This window comes from Gymnoscopelus braueri (assembly GCF_963280865.1).
Source record: "Gymnoscopelus braueri genome assembly, chromosome: 4".
NCBI lineage: Eukaryota > Metazoa > Chordata > Actinopteri > Myctophiformes > Myctophidae > Gymnoscopelus > Gymnoscopelus braueri.
This window is the reverse complement of record NC_137605.1, coordinates 27,232,620-27,250,429: the sequence shown is the minus strand read 5'-3', so window position 1 is coordinate 27,250,429 and position 17,810 is coordinate 27,232,620. Positions and strand designations below refer to the sequence as shown.

The 17,810-nt window shown below is 40.6% G+C and overlaps 1 protein-coding gene across 2 annotated transcripts; it reads left to right on the top strand.

The window, feature by feature from the left end:
• The first annotated feature begins 904 nt into the window (after positions 1 to 904).
• On the top strand, positions 905 to 17,088 carry lsr (lipolysis stimulated lipoprotein receptor). 2 transcript variants are annotated; one of them, XM_080426862.1, is made up of 11 exons: positions 905 to 1,127; positions 2,267 to 2,596; positions 3,641 to 3,760; positions 4,268 to 4,324; positions 8,039 to 8,185; positions 9,147 to 9,353; positions 9,567 to 9,623; positions 12,180 to 12,308; positions 12,749 to 13,067; positions 15,395 to 15,863; positions 16,321 to 17,088. In XM_080426862.1, the coding sequence occupies exons 1-11, from the start codon at positions 1,088 to 1,090 to the stop codon at positions 16,354 to 16,356; spliced, it is 1,911 nt and encodes a 636-aa protein (XP_080282988.1). In that variant the 5' UTR covers positions 905 to 1,087; the 3' UTR covers positions 16,357 to 17,088. The 2 variants fall into 2 exon arrangements, with proteins under 2 accessions (XP_080282988.1, XP_080282989.1); XM_080426863.1 differs by lacking the exon at positions 4,268 to 4,324.
• The last annotated feature ends 722 nt before the right edge of the window (positions 17,089 to 17,810 follow it).

The following is a 17,810-nucleotide window of genomic DNA, read 5'->3' as shown; positions in this document are numbered from 1 at the left end:
TTGGGCTCGTTTCTAACGTGTAGTTGCTTATTAGTCAGGGGATATTAGCAGAACATTTTCCAATCTTGGAATAAATTCCTTACCAAAAAAAATCTTCACCAATGTGTTTGTAAAGGTGTCTAGTAACACATCTCACAAAGACTGAAATGCAGTTTCCCTAGGAGAATTTTTGACAGCTCCTTAAAGTTGGGTTACCCACCATAACCTTGGTTTTAAAAAATCCCCCAAAAAATCAAAATTTAATTCTGTTTTAGGTAGTATGTGAGGGGTCAAACTCGGGTGTTTTTATGATTCTGAATCCATTGCAAGCATTTGTTTTGCACCAAAACCACTCCTTGGGCTAAAAAGGGCCATAGCCACCCTTTTCCAGGTATACTTTTTGTGTAAAAAGCCCATTGAGATTGGGCCGTTTTTAGCCCAAGGAGTGGTTTTGGTGCAAAACAAATGCCTGACTATATTTAGGGCTTGTTTCCTAATGTTGTTTATAACCAGTGTTTCTCCAACATTTTCAAGTCAAGGACCCCCAAATTAATATGTATTTGTTCACAGACCCCCCCCCCCCCATACAATATTTCTGTTGTTAAAATGTTTCAAAAATGTTCCAAATTTTCTTCAAGTTTTTTTTGGGGGAAAATAGCCAATGTATGTTTTAGGATTGTTTTCATGGAGCCCACTCGTCCAGGTGCCCAGTTATCTCCACCCCTAAGTGCCCACTCGACCAGGTGCCCACATGTCCCTAGTGCCCAGAGATGGTTTTGGTCATGGTTTTGGTGCCCAAGCAGCGCAACTACTGTCCTGTTACCGTTTTCATAGACCTAGTTGCTTGTTTCTCTCACAACATCTGGCAACAGTGCTCCTGTGTGGACTGGACTCACCTGGGTGGGTGTTAGACCTGGCAGAACAGAAAACACTCCCATTCTCCCGTCTTATCGACAGTAGCCAAACAAAGACACAAAACAAAATGGAGTTACCTGGTTGAGAAAATGGAAGATTAAATGACATAAGTTTCGAATTTAGTTAACTTCTTGAGAGAGTTTTATAATAGTTGCGTGCCGTGGGCTAGACCCCCAGGAAAAGTGGATTTACAATGTTTTGGACGTTGGTTGTAACCGTCCTGATGGCAGCAGGTAGGCCTCGACTTTTCTTTTTTTTTTCTCCCCTAAAGGGTGGGCCCGCTTCCTGTTGATAATGCTGCTCTATGTGCTCCAACCAGTGGTGGAAGAAGTAGGCCTATACTCACATTCTAAGAAAGTAAAAGTATCAATACCACCATGTAGAAATACTCTGTTACACGTAAATGTCTGGTATTCACAATCTACTGTAGGAAAAGTACAAAAGTATTGGCATCAAAATATACTTGGAGTACCAAAAGTAAAAGTACTGATTATGCAGAATGTCCCATTTCACAAGTTTCCAAATGTATAAAATCATTTGAAAATAGCAGATCTACAAGCTCACAAAGCTAGATTGGCTATTTTCCCAAATAGACAAATAATAATCTAAATCTACAAACTGGTAATTAACATTTTCAAATAATTGTAGTGGAGTAAAAGTACAATAATTGCCTCTTGAGATGTAGTGGAGTAGAAGTCAAAGTATTGGAAATACTCAAGTAAAGTAAAAATACATCAAAATTACACTTAAGTACAGTACTTGGGTAAATGTACTTCCCACCACAGCTCGAAACTTTGTAGGGCCTCCAATACTGTTGGTGATTATCTTTAATAGGCTACTCAAGAAAACAAAACAAACATTTGGTACATATTTTAAATTCATTAGCGAGTTCCTGATCAGGGTCTTTTTTTTTCTTCCTATATGTCCTATATGTTTCAAAATGGTAGGCTAGTACAGATGGGGTGGGGTGTTGGCTGGATCAGTGTTATCAAGTGGGCACCCAACTTCTCAACTCGTCTATATTCCCCATTCTGTACCATAATTCAATAGTACGTACAATTTATTTGTTCTAAAAAGTGTTACTCAGAATCTCAAGAGTCCACAAAACATATAGTGCCTGGCCTGCCTCCAGGCTCTTGTTCTAATAAAGTCAAAGGTGTGTCATTACTCATCATTACACCCACTCAGTATACCAACCGAGAATATGACGGTATGGCACAATTTAGATTGTATCAACTATTGGAATGTCATAGCCTAGGCTCTAAATTACAGTGGGCTTTATAAAATGATGTATTCTGAGGAAATCTAATAAACAACACAAACCAAAGTATTTGTCCTCATTGTAACCTGCTCTATTTCTCTTTCCCACCAGGGTCTACCATGGCAATATCTGTACAGTGCCCTACAAAGAGGTACATTGTCATTCTTTTTCAGCCTGTTACCCTCCAGTGCAACTACCAGACAACCGCCACTGGGACGCCGCCCGTTGTCACCTGGAGGTACAAGTCGTATTGTCGAGACCCCATCCAGGCTGCCCTGAACCCCAGCAGTGCAGAGAACGTTTTGGCAAACAACAACCCCAACTATAATGCCAACATTGAGTGTAGTGACAGCCTCAGGACAGTGCGCACTGTGGTTTCCAAGCAGAATTCCGTCACGCTTGGCCCTGAATACCAGGGACGCAAGATCAGCGTCATCAACAGTGAGTGGCTCTTGCATTGTGGGCAGCGTGATATAAATCACTCATGAAGAAGGTCCTCTCGGGAAACACTGGAGATAAGCTGTGGCAGTCTATAGTATTGGTGCTGACCAAGAAAGAAACTAAATAGCAGGCTTGAAAATGTGGTGCACTAAAAAATTAAATAAGGTGCACCAGAAATCAATATTCTCTTTCATTCATGGTCATTCATGGCCGTTCATGGTTTATTGATATCAACAAATAATGGATGTTACCACTTCAGACCTGATGTTTCAGCCATAGCCTTTATCAAAGCGGCTGATGTGGATTAATAAAAATGTTCTGTGCACTTGCATGCTCCCTACAGGAATAAATGTATGATGTTTCCTCTAGTGCCACCATCAGACCAAACTTAAAAAGGAGTATCCAGAGATTTTAGGCCTTTGCAGAGGTCTGCACTCTACGCAGTGCATTCTTGTTAGTAACAAATAGTATACGGTCGGTTAGTCTATACATCATTCATTGCGCTGCACCTTTGAATTGTGTTCTACTAACGGTTTATGAATGTTTTTTTTATTTATATATTCAAAGTGAATACTCAAAGTGAATTCTGTTTTAAAGGCGGACTGTCCCTTTAATCACTAAACCTACACTAGCACACACTACCTCACTTAACCTACACTAGCACACACTACCTCAGAAACACTTATGCTTCTGTGGGGAAATGTGTCACACACCGATGCTTCTCTGCATACTTTATGTCTAGCCCTTGTGACAGGAGACAGTGTTGGGGCATAATCTCTCCATCCAAGAGACAGTAATTATGGTTCTGCGGATAGAGGAGCAGGACAATATTTGTTTCTCGCATTAAAAATAACATGCAATCAGACTAGCATTGGCTTTCCAAGGTTGGACAAGGAAGATTGATGATGGAAGATGCATGAGAAGCAGTTTAGGGGAGAGGAAATGGGTTGGAAGAATAATCCAGTTGTTGAAATAGCTTGGGCTACTTCAAAGTGGCCATTGTTTCATTTGCTGTGGGTTCAAACACTCCTCTGTTTCCCACAGATGCTGATTTGAACTTTGCCCAGACAGCATGGGGTGACAGTGGTGTCTATATCTGTTCTGTGGTGTCTGCCCAGGACCTCACGGGAAACGGTGAAGATTATACAGAGCTAATAGTTCTTGGTAAGTAACCCCCATCAGCTCATATTTATCACCCGCACACACGCTCGCTCGCTCGCTCACTCTCCTGCTAGTGCCATTGTAAGTAAATGAGTAAAGCACTAGCCTTAGAGCTGGGGCTGATCACCACAGGGACAAATGAAGTACAAGAAAAAACTCATCATCTTGGCTTTACTTTGACTATTACCTTGCTACTTGGTGGGGTTCTTTGGGGTTAGACTGAGGTCAACGAAGAAAATAAGTGCTACATTTGACAGCCCTTAAAAATATAATGTAAACAAATTTCTTAAAAACAGACATTTAATGATCCTTATTCAATTAATATTTGTGAGTTTCTGGTAGGATTTTGCGCCAGGATTTTGCACCTGAGTCACACTTCAGGCTAATGCATGTACTGTAGGTGAATACATTGAGGTTTACAGGTTTGAGTGCCACTTCACAATTTGTAGGCAGCACAGATAGATATACAGGGGCACTTTAAGTAATTATGGCTTTATCTTTCTTTCACAGAGAGAAAGTCAAATACTACTGACCTCCTGCCTGGCATTGACTTACTGGTTATGGAAGGTAGTACAAGCCCCTTAATAGAGTTTAGTCATATTTAGTCCAATAGCAGACATATGAGTTTCAATTTCTTGGGGATTACATTAGTAAACATGTCGTATATGAAACTCAATTTCAATTTATTATAGTGGCCCTATTTGATATTACTACCATAACATTTATAGCATGTTCAAAAAATATAAATCTCTTTTAAAATACTACATCTTAAGTCTAAAAGACTATATTAAAAGACTATTTATCTGTAGTAACTGAAATACATACAAGTATGTCGTCGTGTAGATCATTAGACGTTCCTTTCAAAACAAAAGCTTCATGTAAAATTGCCTCCACTCCAATCTATGTGGAAAACTGCTCTCATTTTCCATGTATCTGTCTTCCATTCTCTTTCTTTCATTTCATATGGATTGGCTGCTACTACAGCCTGATTTTGAGCACAGAGACAGTCTCTGGGTACCTTGTAACAACAAGGGCATTCATCTCACAGTTCCTTATCAGTTTCACTCCTGTACACTCTCCTCTGCAGAACAATTGCACTCTACCATAAACAGTCACCATTTTAAGGGAGGGTTAAACTGAACATATAACTGTATTCTCTTTTTGTATTCTGTGGTGTTGGTGGTGTTACTCTCATGTGTGCTGCATGAACAGACACCCCTGAGAGAAACCGTAGTCTGCGAAGGTTAAACCTGATTGTCTGGTTTTACTAAACCTCAAAGCGCATTGCATTGTGTTGTGTGCTACACTACACATGTACTCCACGTGTTTTTATCAATCCAATTTGGATCTTTGCAAAAGTTGTGCCAGAAATTCAGCTGGATTATCATTAGCTCATTAATCATAGTTTCACCTACTTCATAGGGGTGCAACACTTAACCCATTAAGACCTAGAACTGTGTCATTTTTAGATTTGAGCTAAAAAGCATTATTTTACATTTTGGCTATTCAAAAATAGCAGATATACAAGCTCGTAGCGCGGCACCGAGTGCCGCGCTACGAGCTTGTAGATCTGCTATTTTTGAAAATGTGTGCAAATCTTTGAATATATATTTTTTTAAAGCGAACATTTTTAACTAAAATCTTTGCTTCTGGGGGGTCCCTGGAACCAAATATTTTGATGGGGGTCCGCGGCCAAATACATATCATTTTGGGGGTCCTTGACATGAAAAAGATTGAGCACCACTGATATAGAAACATACGTTTTTCACATTTAGGAGACATGTAGAATCGGCTTCAGGTCTCAATGGGTTAAACTAACTAATGGATTTAATCGATTCTAAAAAATAATCCGTAATTGATTTAAAAAAAAAGTAAATTAATTTAGTTGAGGGTGGGGTTGAAATGTAGTTGGTTTTTTTTATAGCAAAAACAGCAGTGTCTTGTGAGTTTGCAGATTGGCTATTTTCACTATTTTTGTGCGACGCTGTTGTACGGCAAAGTATTAAATTGGGCTTTAGTGGTTAACCAGACTAATTGTTGATACATTGTTAATTTAGTTCATTATAAAAAAATCGATTAGAACTTTTCACTTCGATATATAAATATAAAACGAATGATTAAAAAATTGCTTGATTATTCATCAAAAACGTAATCAATAGAATAGACACTAATCAAATTCAAAACACATTTAAGGAATAGGCCATGCAGTATTGGAGAGTTTGTAGACCTAAACTTATAAGCTACTACAAGTTTCCATTCATGAAAAAAAAAAAAAATCTGTTTCTCAGAAGTGCCACTCCTTAATATTAATGTATGGGTCTTGTACTTAGAACTCAGAACAAAAAGGGATGCACGCACATCTCCATAAAAATTTGCAGGTGCTGGACTCAAAAATACACACCATAGAAAGAAGAGGAAGTCCGCACACTGTTGACGCTCCAGCGACCACAATTTTATTTAAGGCTCACAGCACACAATGTTTTGACCCCTTTGGGTCTTCATCAGGTATGAGGAGTGCAGACATAGGCAGGTTAAAATAGGGCGCAAACAATCAAGTCCCAGCTGTGTCGGGGATAATGGACACACCCCCCCATCTTAAGGGGACAGGCTACAAACAGTATAATGAGTAGAGAAACAGAAAATCAGTTCATTTTTAGAAAAACAGTTCATTTTTAGAAAAATTGAAATTCAATTCATTCTTAGAAAAATAGAAATTCAATTCATCTTTAGAAAAATAGAAATTCAATTCATTTTTAGAAAAATAGAAATATAGAAATTCATTCATTCTAATTCATTTTTAGAAAAATAGAAATTCAATTCATCTTTAGAAAAATAGAAATTCATTCATTTTTGTGACATAATGTAATGACATAATGCAGCACAATACAGTTTTAAGAGGCAAAAAAGCCAATGGACTAATTATAGGCAGTACATGGGTGTTTTTGGGATCCCAAAAAAGACACATTAGGAATAGAGCAATAGTTCAACTTCAGCAGCTCCAAATAGACTAGATGCACAGATCAAATAAGTGAACGAGTACACAAATATGGTACCATAGGTAAGGCATAGACAAAAAGACAGTATAATAAAGAGAACAATTTTAAAGACAAGAAGCTATTACAGAAAAGGTTTAACGTCAAACTCCTCATTCAGCCCATGAGGGGCCATGGTATTTAATGTGTATATATATATAGAAGGATTCTCTTTCCAGTAATAATCGATTCTGATCACCTCCTCGAGGGGGCCTATCTACCTTCTCTATACCCCAGTAGCGTAGAGAGGCAATACTGTGTCCCATTTTCTTGAAATGAGCTGCTACTGGGTTTCGTTTATCCCCACACCTAATGTTACTTCTGGGTATAGCTACATTGAGTAAGCAGCTGCCCATAAAGGGAGTGCCTACTCAATGTAGCTATACCTCTGAATGTCAATCTTTTACTCACCCTCACAGTGGGAAGCAGCTGCCCATAAAAGGAGTGATCACATGTTCCTCAACTTTTGTTGTTTACCTGATAAAATGTCCTTGTGGACTTGCATATGTGGGCAAAACCAGTAGAGCCCTACGTACCCGCATAAGCGAACACAGAAGTAACATTAGGTGTGGGGATGAACGAAACCCAGTAGCAGCTCATTTCAAGAAAATGGGACACAGTATTGCCTCTCTACTTAGACCTGTACTTAGACCTCAGTAGATAAGGTTTCGGTTTAGAACAGTTCGTGACTGGTGTTATGAATATGAAAGCACTACATGAAGAGGCCACATTTAAAACGTGACAACATGCCCATATGAATCAGTGGGTCCTATTCATAGTATGCTTTATTGCTTGCTGTCTCTATTAAGGACAAATGGCTACACCATGTTTTAGAATTCCTTTCAGAGAAGCCATCAATTTTAATGCATGTTGGTTGGAAACCTATAAACTTGGGTTTGAGTCAAAGTACAAAATGTCCTCCCTTTTATAAAAGATCACGCTAATGCTTAAATCAAAATATCAAAGAAAGAATACCTTGACATTGTGAATGGACTTTTATACTGTATACTGGCATTGGGGTATAAAGTGTTTGTCCCTTTGTCATTGAGGTTCCCTAAAAGGCTAGGAAAAAAGAAAACAAAATCACGAGTTGTTGGCATGGCAACACTGTGCAGCAAAGAGTTGAATGTGCAGCATGTCCAACTGACTTTCCTTTTTAGGAAATCATAGAGGATGTAGAAGAGGAAGTAATGGTGCTAGAGATGTGTCACCCTTCCACCTACTGTACTCTTGCACTCTCTCCTTGCAGATTGGCTGTTGGTTGTGCTGGTGGTCTTCGGTTTCCTGTTGCTTCTGCTCCTCATCGGGATTTGCTGGTGCCAGTGCTGTCCACACACCTGCTGCTGTTACATCAGCTGCCCCTGTTGTCCCGAACGCTGCTGTTGCCCACGAGCACGTAAGTACCCCTCCCCTAACACGCATACACACCCCACACCCATACACACACCTTATGTATACCAATTAGGGATAGGGGTGTGGGATTTTGTTTTGTAAACATTTACACTTGGGGATTGTTAGCTGTTAAACATAGCGTGACATCATATTTATACAAATCAACATTGCAATGCATATCACACGCCTTGTACACATCAACTGATTCATATTTGTATGTAGCGCAACTGATATCAGCACTTGAATGGAGCCACCCGTTATCTCATTACTGACAGAGCCTATAAGGTGAACATAACAGTCTTCTCGACTCTTTCCAGTCTTGTGGCTTCCTCTATTTATCTGGCATTAAAACGAAAGTGAAGCATAACACGTTAATGTGCCGCTTATTTTGATGTTAATAGATTTCATAGCAACCAGCAACATTGAATATTTAATTCATATGTTGGATAAATCCCACAGGATTAACATTATTACATTTCCTGTGCATTCAGGCCACAGAAGTACGTCCACAATTCTTTTTTTCTACATGGTTTTATACTTTTAAAAATATATTATATATCAATGCTTCAAATGTGTTATGGAAGTCAATGTGGCTCTGATTGGGCTGAAATCTTGCCCAATTGTTTGGAGTCATATGTCATAGATGACTGACATCACTGTCTGGCCACATGCTGTTCCCATGCGGATCCTGATTTTTAAGTTTATTTATTTTTTGTACATTGACTTTTTAAACTTTCCATCCCTCATACCAATCTCACCTGGCTCAAAAGACCTCTTAGAATATGTCATACCTGTTTTATCCTGTTTTTTTTTTACCTCCCTTTAACATTGTACTTGTATGTGGTATTTCATTGATTGTGTATGTCCACACAGATTGACAAAATGCCATAATCAGCTTACTTCCTGTTTCCCTCCCTTATGGATCTGCCAACAGGAGATAACATGACCTTTTTCTTCTTTCCTAGTATACGAAGCAGGCAAAGCAGTGAAGAAAGGTATACCGAGTCATTATGCTCCAACGCTCTATGCCCCCAGTATGTATGCCCAGCCAGCATACGCTGGGGGAATGTCGCAGCCAGCGATGCCTATGCTTCCACTGCCCAATGGAGGTGGCGGCCACGGCCACCCTCCCATGAATGGATATGGCCGTGAATATGATGGGGCCAGCTCAGGTGAGTGCACAAACCTAGAGCTGAACTTGAACACAAGGGCTGGGGTTGAAAGTAAAACGGGAAACAAAGTTTGTACACTCTAAGACTTTGAGTGGAAGCTAGTTTACATCTTAGGTTGATGTGGTCAGCGGTTTTTGGTAATTGTCTATGGGAGCTTTTCAGGTTACGAACCTTGTTTATGACTCATTTTCATGTGTGGTTTTGACTCTGCAGTGGGACAAGGCTCTCAGGTGCCTCTGCTGCACGACCCAGACAACGGCGGGGACCACAGTGAGTAGCTGAGACAATGCATACACAACTCCCAAGTGTCACTAGTACTACATCCTGTCTTTCAAATGCTTCACAGCATTCTGCGAATGCATTCAAACCATGTTTTGACTTGACTTATGTTGGATAAAATGTACAAATGTCTCCAGTAGGCATCGTTTTGTAGGTACCTACAAGGAAGGAACGTGCATTTTTATATAGCAATTTTCAATATTGTTTTGATAGTGCACACACTTTAGGTACTGTATGAAAGCCATAGATTACTAAGCATCCTGTTGACAACATTGCCAGTGACAATGCAACTTTTACTGATGCTGTCATCAAGCCACTGGCGTGGCCCTACATGATGTGTTGGTGACATTTCATCATCTGCTGCTTGCCATGAAATGTCTGCCATACCAAGTCTTATGTGGTTCAAAGGAAACCACACATGCAGCACAAAGGGGGGTTATGTTGTTAATCTATGATTCTCAGATAACTCGGGAAGAACACTGAGAGCACTTGAGGTTTCCAGCTTTGGTTTTGAGAGTAACGGTTTCCTTTTAACTTAAACCCTCTATTCTTAGTAAAACAGACCTGAATCGCAACTGAACCACACACACACATTTAACATCTTTATTTGCGTTCACATTTTAACAATACATTCTTGAACACAAACAATAGTAGATGCACAAACTTGGAAAAAACTCAACGACAAGAATACAGATCACGGGTACAGGAAGCATCGCCTCCTCCATATATGGTGACTGCCAATTATCACAGACATTGAACAGAATTTTGCCAATGCCTTAGCTTTTGGCTTGGGCATTCCTGCAATCTGCAAGCCTCTCACAACTGATTTATGGACATTACCGAGGCTTCCAAATATGAACACAAGCAGTTTACATTTGTAACCAAGCTGCATGATAGCATCCTTAAGACGTTGGTACTTAAGCACCTTGGTAAGGAATGCCTCTTCCAGGCTGTGATCAAATGTACATGCCACTTCCAAAATGTCCTCATCAACAACAACAACATCTGGTGTATTAGCTGTGACATCTGAAAAGGCATCATTTTCATTATTGCGCATGAACATGGCAGTTGAAACACAAGAGTGCTTATACATTTTGGCAGATGATGAAACATATGAACTTATGTCCTTAGCTAATAGGTCAACAATTCTGTCATGCCTAGCAATGTACATTCCCTTATATACATGGCAGCCGTTCAGAATATGTGACAGAGTTTCAGTAACTGGAGTGTGGTCATGGTGCACACACACACACACACACACACACACACACACACACACACACACACACACACACACACACACACACACACACACACACACACACACACACACACACACACACTTATGAGAGCTGTTGTCAGTAGATTGTATGCATTCAGAATGATAGGTTACGTATATGTTTAATAAAATACCTACACCAAACGGACAACGTAGAAATATACTCTTGATGGTGCCAGATAAAAAAATATATAAAAAATCTGCATTTAAGCATACAATAGAGTTTGTTACAAGCTAAATATAATACATTTGGCGGAGACAAAATATGTAAGTTACAAAAGGTATTTTGTGTCTAGTGCAGTTGACCTGCTAAAACAAAAGTTAATTTGCAACTGTCAAATGCAAAGTTTGATTGTCCTGACCTGTCCTACTATCTGGAATGCTCCTGTAATACAGCTTTTACAATCACAAACTTAATTTAAAAACTGTTTGGTCAGTCCATGCAAATATTTCTGCTGATTAATTTTTTACAGGAAACCCCCTTTAGGGAGCACATTTAAGTCGATCTCTAGTCAGGCTAATCACAACAATTAATCTTCTTATATTGGGTGGGCTTGATATGATGACTGACAGCGCAATGCACCAGGTTCAAGAAAATCAGATCAAACTGTCACATTAGGCCGTTCTGAGCAAATATGACTTTCTTGCTCTGATTGTAGCTCTATCCATTTACATCAAGAGACATTTTGGTCTGCTCTGCTCTGCACCCATCGATAACGGCCATTAGAAATCAAAAATGAACTCAGAAGTTCCAGACTACTTCACTTTGTGAATTCGTATGGTGATGCCAGTCTAGTGTTAACTCTCAAGGACTCTGAAACACCCCAGGCCTTCACAATAAAATCCCTAGTGTTGGAATTAATTAAATAAACACTCTTTATTTAAGTTTAAATCTGTGCTTTTCTTTTGTTGATTTTTTGTGTTGAAGTGTTGAACTTATATCTTCTGGACTAGGTGAAATAGTCATTTATTTCTTGTTTGGAGAATTATTGTGTGCTTGATTTGACTAGGGACTGGATTGAGTGTTGAGTGTTAACATTGAGTGATAACTTGCAGTGATTTGAAGGGCTGAGTGGTGTTAGTTAAGCAACGATTGTCCAGATTAGTTTTTTGTTGTTTCGTCACAGCCTACACTCTGATTGGCTCATTAGACACATCCTGTGGGAGTATTTAACAGGGCTCTCGTGGTGTCTATTCAGCTTACGTTTTTACTGGTAAACACAGGGTTGCAATCTGAATTTGATTCCCCCTTCTCCTTGTCCCATCAGCTCGCAGTGGGTACCGTATCCAGGTGGACCCAGACGGGAATGCCACGCGTGCCATCTACTACATGGAGCGAGAGCTGGCTAACATGGACCCAACCAGACCTGGCGGCGACTCTGGGCCGTACAACCGCAGTATGTGGCTGCAAATGATGAACTTAAACCAGTTTAATAGCTTTACATTGCTGTACCTGTGTGCCCGCGCCATTTCACTGTTTCAGCTGTTCGATTTCAGTGGTTTTCAAACATTTTCATGTCAAGGACTCCCAAATATATATCTATTTGGTCACAGCCTTTCTGAAAATAGTTTGTGCAAGGGGACAAAGAGACGTTTTTTGTTGTTAAAAATCAGCCAATCTCGCAGGTGAGCTTGTAGATCGGCAATTTTCTAATAGCCAAAATATAAAATAGGGTTGAAGTGGTTGAACTGATTTTGACGCATATTAACACATTTTGCTGGGGACCCCATGGAACCCACTCAAAGTGGTTCCCAGACCCCACTTTGAGAGCCACTATGTCCTTCTTTCCTTCTCTGTCTCTCTTCTTATCTCTCTCCCTCTCCCTGCCTCTCCCAGTGGACGTTATGAGTGAAGTGAGTTCTCTGCACGACGGCCTCGAGCCCAGAGGTCGCGGAGGTCGTCCTCAGCCTCCCCCACAGGCCAGAGGCTACGACCATGACGAAGCCATGAGCACCATCAGCAGCGTGTCCCAGCAGGGCCATCGGCGGGACGACTATCCTCGCCACGGAGACAGAGGCCCCTCAAGGGGCAACATGGGGGCCCGCGGCCGTGCCCACTCCATGGACGACCTTGATGAAATCGGCCGCCGCTATCCCCGAGACGACCACCCCCCACATCGCCGTGACGATGGGCCCAGCCCCAGACACAGGAGAGGGTGAGTTTGTTTTTGTTGACGCAAGCTTCAGTTACATTCTGCAGCAAACGCATTCCTCCTCCTCCATTAACATCATTGATTTGATTTATGTATTTGATATGTAGCTAATACTTTTATAAGATGGGTGCAAGTTTGTAAGAGTAGAAGCTTCATTTTGTACAAGTATATCTTCTTCAACAGCCCTGTCAAAATTAGGGTCCTCATTGAGAACGGCAGGGCTAAGCAAGCACGGCTTAACATGATGGGACTTGTCTGACACTGATTGCCAAAGATGTGGGCTGGGTTTTGGTATCATTTCGTCATTGTGAATGGGTGTGGTTTGTTGAGTGCCTAAAGGAACTGTATTTACAATTCAGTACTTTGCTATGACTCACAATCTACAATACATTCACACGGCGTAGTGTCATCAGCGCGTCATAGCTGGGGGCGGAGTCAGCGTGGGGGAAAACACAGATTTCCCCCAGCTGGTATAGACCGTGAGATGTGGGGTTTTCAAACTCGTATGCTGTAAAAGTATACTAATTTAAAAAGCAGGCGTCATGGCTTGCCAGATCACAGGCACAGAACCTTGTTGCCACTCGACAAGGAACGCTACATTAGCAAATTAAACAAGAGTCTGATTGGAATGTTGTCCTTTACTGGACAGGATCCAATACAACACAATGGCCCGAGGTTATCTAATTTAATTGCCTAGCTGGTAAGAGACACTATTACATTCTCTAGACATTTCTCTAGATATGATCAATTAAACTGATCATAATGTCAAAAAACAAAAGCCATTAATTCATCAATGATGTTTATAGAACACGTTTTAGTAAATTCCAAGTATGAGACAGTATCGACGCCATTACAGTTTGGAGGTGTGCAGTTATCAACATGCAGGGATTTACACACAACACAAGCCAAACCCTAGCCTATCCTTGTTTCAAACCTACAGAAAACACAGTTTAAAACATGGCAATGAATACGAAGCTAAAGCAGTGTGTAAATCCTGCATGATATTAAATGGCGCACTTCGTCAAACGATAATGGCATCGATACCTGCCGGTCACAAAACTCCGGTCTCTAAACTACTTCGAATTCACTATAAACATTATTGATGACTTAATGGCTGTTGGGTTATGATATTATGGTAAGTTTAATTGATCATATCTTGTAATAGTGTCTCTACCAGGCGATTAAACACTGTGCATATGTAAACATGAGTTGTAACACGGAGGGAGAAGGAGGGTAACCGGAACACTCGCCCCAAAACGCTTGCGCCCATTTTTTATCGCCGACCAACTTATTGTTGTATTTGTTTTACTGAGGATAAGGTTAGAAATAAGTTTAGGGTTTTAGGCATAGTTTTACCTTAGGTTCAGTTTAGGAATAAGTTTATGTTTTGTCACCGTTTAACTGAGTTTACGTTTAGAAATAAGGTTAGGTTTAGTCATATTTTACTGAGGTTACGTTTAGGAATACCAGGTGAATACCGCCGGGGCGACTGTGTTTTGGGGCGAGCGTTTTGGTAATCAGACGGAGCAGAGAGGGAATCAGATGTTCGAAACTTATAAACCACTTGAACCCCAGCTTCCATATTCTGGGGGAAACATAACCAAAAATTGCCAATCTAGCTCACAGTCACAACAACATGTTGCGTTCTGACGTGTTGTGAGCTCATAGATTGGCAATGTTTGGTCTTTTTAGTCTCATATATCCTAATAATAAGTCAACTTTCCGAGGGCGAGTGAACGATTGCGTTCCAGATGTCCTTCTGATAGATTCTTCTTGGCTGTCAATGTTTCTATCGTCCATAAAATCGCGAAAGTGATCCAAACGATCGTGTACTATGTAACTTAATGTAACTCTATGAGGCAGCTCATTCAGTTTTCCCCCACGCTAAAACCGGATGTGACGTTTGTGGGCGTTCCTGTCTATCTCCATGTGTATGTATACCTGAAACCATCTGAATTGAGCAATTCTGAATCAACTTTATTGTCACATCACAGGTTTACATTTGTAAAGTGAAATCATTTTTTGTGATTTTGATAAAGAGAAAAGAAAGGGGGGCAGGGAGAGCAAGGAGAAAAAGAAAAATCAAACTGAGATAAAAAAACATGTCGAGGAGAGGCAAAAATCTAAGATGTCTACAGATACTATACACAGTCTTGTATTCTTATATTTATTTGCAAATACATTTGTCAGACATTAGACCTATTGATCTGTCTTCATCAAACAGATCAAGTTTTGCTACGTTAGACATAGTGAACCAGATTGTGTCTCAAACGATATTCCTAGAGGGCACAACCTCTTGTTTGACCCACAACCCTGTGTTGTCACCTCAGTTCGGATGACGAGTGGAGCAGCAGCGCACGCAGCGGCTATGACCATGACGACCGCAAACGGCGCGACTACTCCCCTGACGACCGGCGGCGAGGAAGCGGAGGCGGAGGCGGCCTCCAGGGCAAACGCAGCCGTAGCCGTGACGACCTGATGGACCTGGAGCGAGAACGTGAGCGTGGCGGCGGTGGTGCCAGAGGTGGGCGGGACGCCTATGACGACAGCTTCCTGCGAGAGGCCATGGAGAGAAAGAAACTGGGCGAGCAGCAGAGGGCCAAGAGCCGCGAGCGCTTGGACAGTGAGAGCGACCGTTCGGACCGCGGCAGGGCGCCACGTGGAGCCCCACCCCTCCCTTCGACCCCAGCCGCCTCCTATCCTAATCGCCGCGACGACTTCCCGCCACCGCCGCCCCCACCTTACGCCTCTGAAGACGAGAGTGTTTCCTCCTCAAAGCACAAAAGCAACCTGCGCAAGGTGAGTTACGTCTAGTCTTCAGAGCGACTTACTATAGGCTGTGGATTGGAAGCTGATGGCCAATTTATGCTTTGAGCATCAAGACACACTACGTGTCTCACAAGTTTGAGTGAGTTTTGACTATTCATAACGTCTGCGACTTGCCGACAACATCACCACAAAATGTAAACAAGGAAGTGAATTCAGGACCTTACTTTGTCTTCTCAACCAAGCAGAGTATGCAACCTTATATGAAATGTGCACGTCCATAAATCTTTCCAGGTCCTTTGTCTGTGACGGACACATTTTTGTCGTACGAAGTGTCATATGACACTTGTCGTTATCGCACAAAGCATAAATTGGCCTGACAAATTGCTCTTAAGACAGTTGACAACTTGACATGATTCAATTGTCATTTATGTGTTCATTCCAAGTTTGTTTTTCCAACTCTAACCCACCACAAATGTTGTTGTTACAGAACGGCGCTGTGAGTCGAGAGAGCCTGGTGGTGTAGAGCAACGTGATGTGAACAACCTGTCCTGCTAAACTGACCAGTGTAATTCAGACTGTAAATATTGTTCATGTTGCTGTTGCCGATGAAAAAAATGTTTTTATATATGAAATGTTCTACAGGAACTCTGATCACAAATTGGTACTGGATATATATTTGTACATATCTATTTGCAGGGCGAGTAGCAGAAATGTTGTTTATTGCGTGCCTCATAATTTACAAAACATTGTGGCAGCCACAAGTGCCTTATGATATAAATAATTTCACTTCTACAAGTCTAGTTGATTGACCGCAATGTAATGACATTTACTTGATGATGAGTAAATATTACCTGTTGAGTTTTCAGCCATCTTGAATCTTTACTTTAGTTTTAGTTACTTTTTGTCATTGTGTGAATGGATTTAGATTAAGAGGAGTTTGATGATGGTGATGCTGATTGCATTCAAGTAATCTTGAGTGTTTTTATGTTTTTTTTTTTACTTTCCGCATGGGGTTTAAGTGTTTAACATAATCTAATACATCTGAATGGATTTGATCCTAGCTTTGCTAGAATTTGTCAGAATTCTAAGCTTTGCTAGTCTTGCATAGAATTATTAATTAAGTGTTTCAGCTTTTAAGTGTTGTTTAGTTTTTTATTTTATACTTGGTTTCAATTTTAAACTCCCTCTTTTTATAATCATGTTTATTTAAATGTAATATAACTACATTTTACAATAAAGCTTTTATAAAAGGGTCCATATTGTTGTGAAATAACTCAATTTGCAGGGTTGTACCACTAGATGCCACTATATTGTATCTCTGGAATTAAATGCTATTAGCTCATTGGGTCTTATTAGCTAATCCTACCTAGACAATCTATGGACGGTAGTATTTGTGTATATGTAGGTATTTATTAGTTTGTTTGGATCCCCATACTGCTACAGTATATTTCCTGGGGTCCTGTATTTTGGTCCACTTGGGTCCCGTGTTTATGCAGATCTTTGAGAATCCTTGCCATAGTTGAGTATGTTTGCCCATATATTACAATATTTCATTTACATTTTTGTATAGTTCCTTTGCAATGATTTGGATTCTTCAATACAGAGAATACTGTAGACTTAAGTCAGTCTATCTACTGTGCCATGGTCATGTCTTTACCTTTGCCTTTAAAAAAATAAATTACCTGCGTTGGCCATCTGTGGTTACTTTCAGGTAGCAACTTATATCAAGTTGTTACCCATTTGAACCAATACGTTGGTGACCAGGTTCCCCCAGGGCTCTATATTTAGTCTCTTCCTTTTGTCCCTCTACACCAAATCTATTTTTTCCAAAAATAGCTGATCTACATGCTCACAATGCATTGCAATCCCTTGTGAGCTTGTAAATTGGCCATGTTCACCTATTATGACCAGAGTAGGGACGCTAGGGTTCAAGTGATTAAACACGTGGATGTAATCAGAACTCCCAAGTGTTCAATC

Bases quoted from the DNA above. Each gene is read 5' to 3' on its own strand.
- lsr (XM_080426862.1), top strand. From the start codon at position 1,088: ATGTTTTGGACGTTGGTTGTAACCGTCCTGATGGCAGCAG. The intron at 9,354-9,566 runs GTGAGTGCACAA...TTGACTCTGCAG, and splicing joins ATATGATGGGGCCAGCTCAG to TGGGACAAGGCTCTCAGGTG. The intron at 9,624-12,179 runs GTGAGTAGCTGA...TTGTCCCATCAG, and splicing joins AGACAACGGCGGGGACCACA to CTCGCAGTGGGTACCGTATC.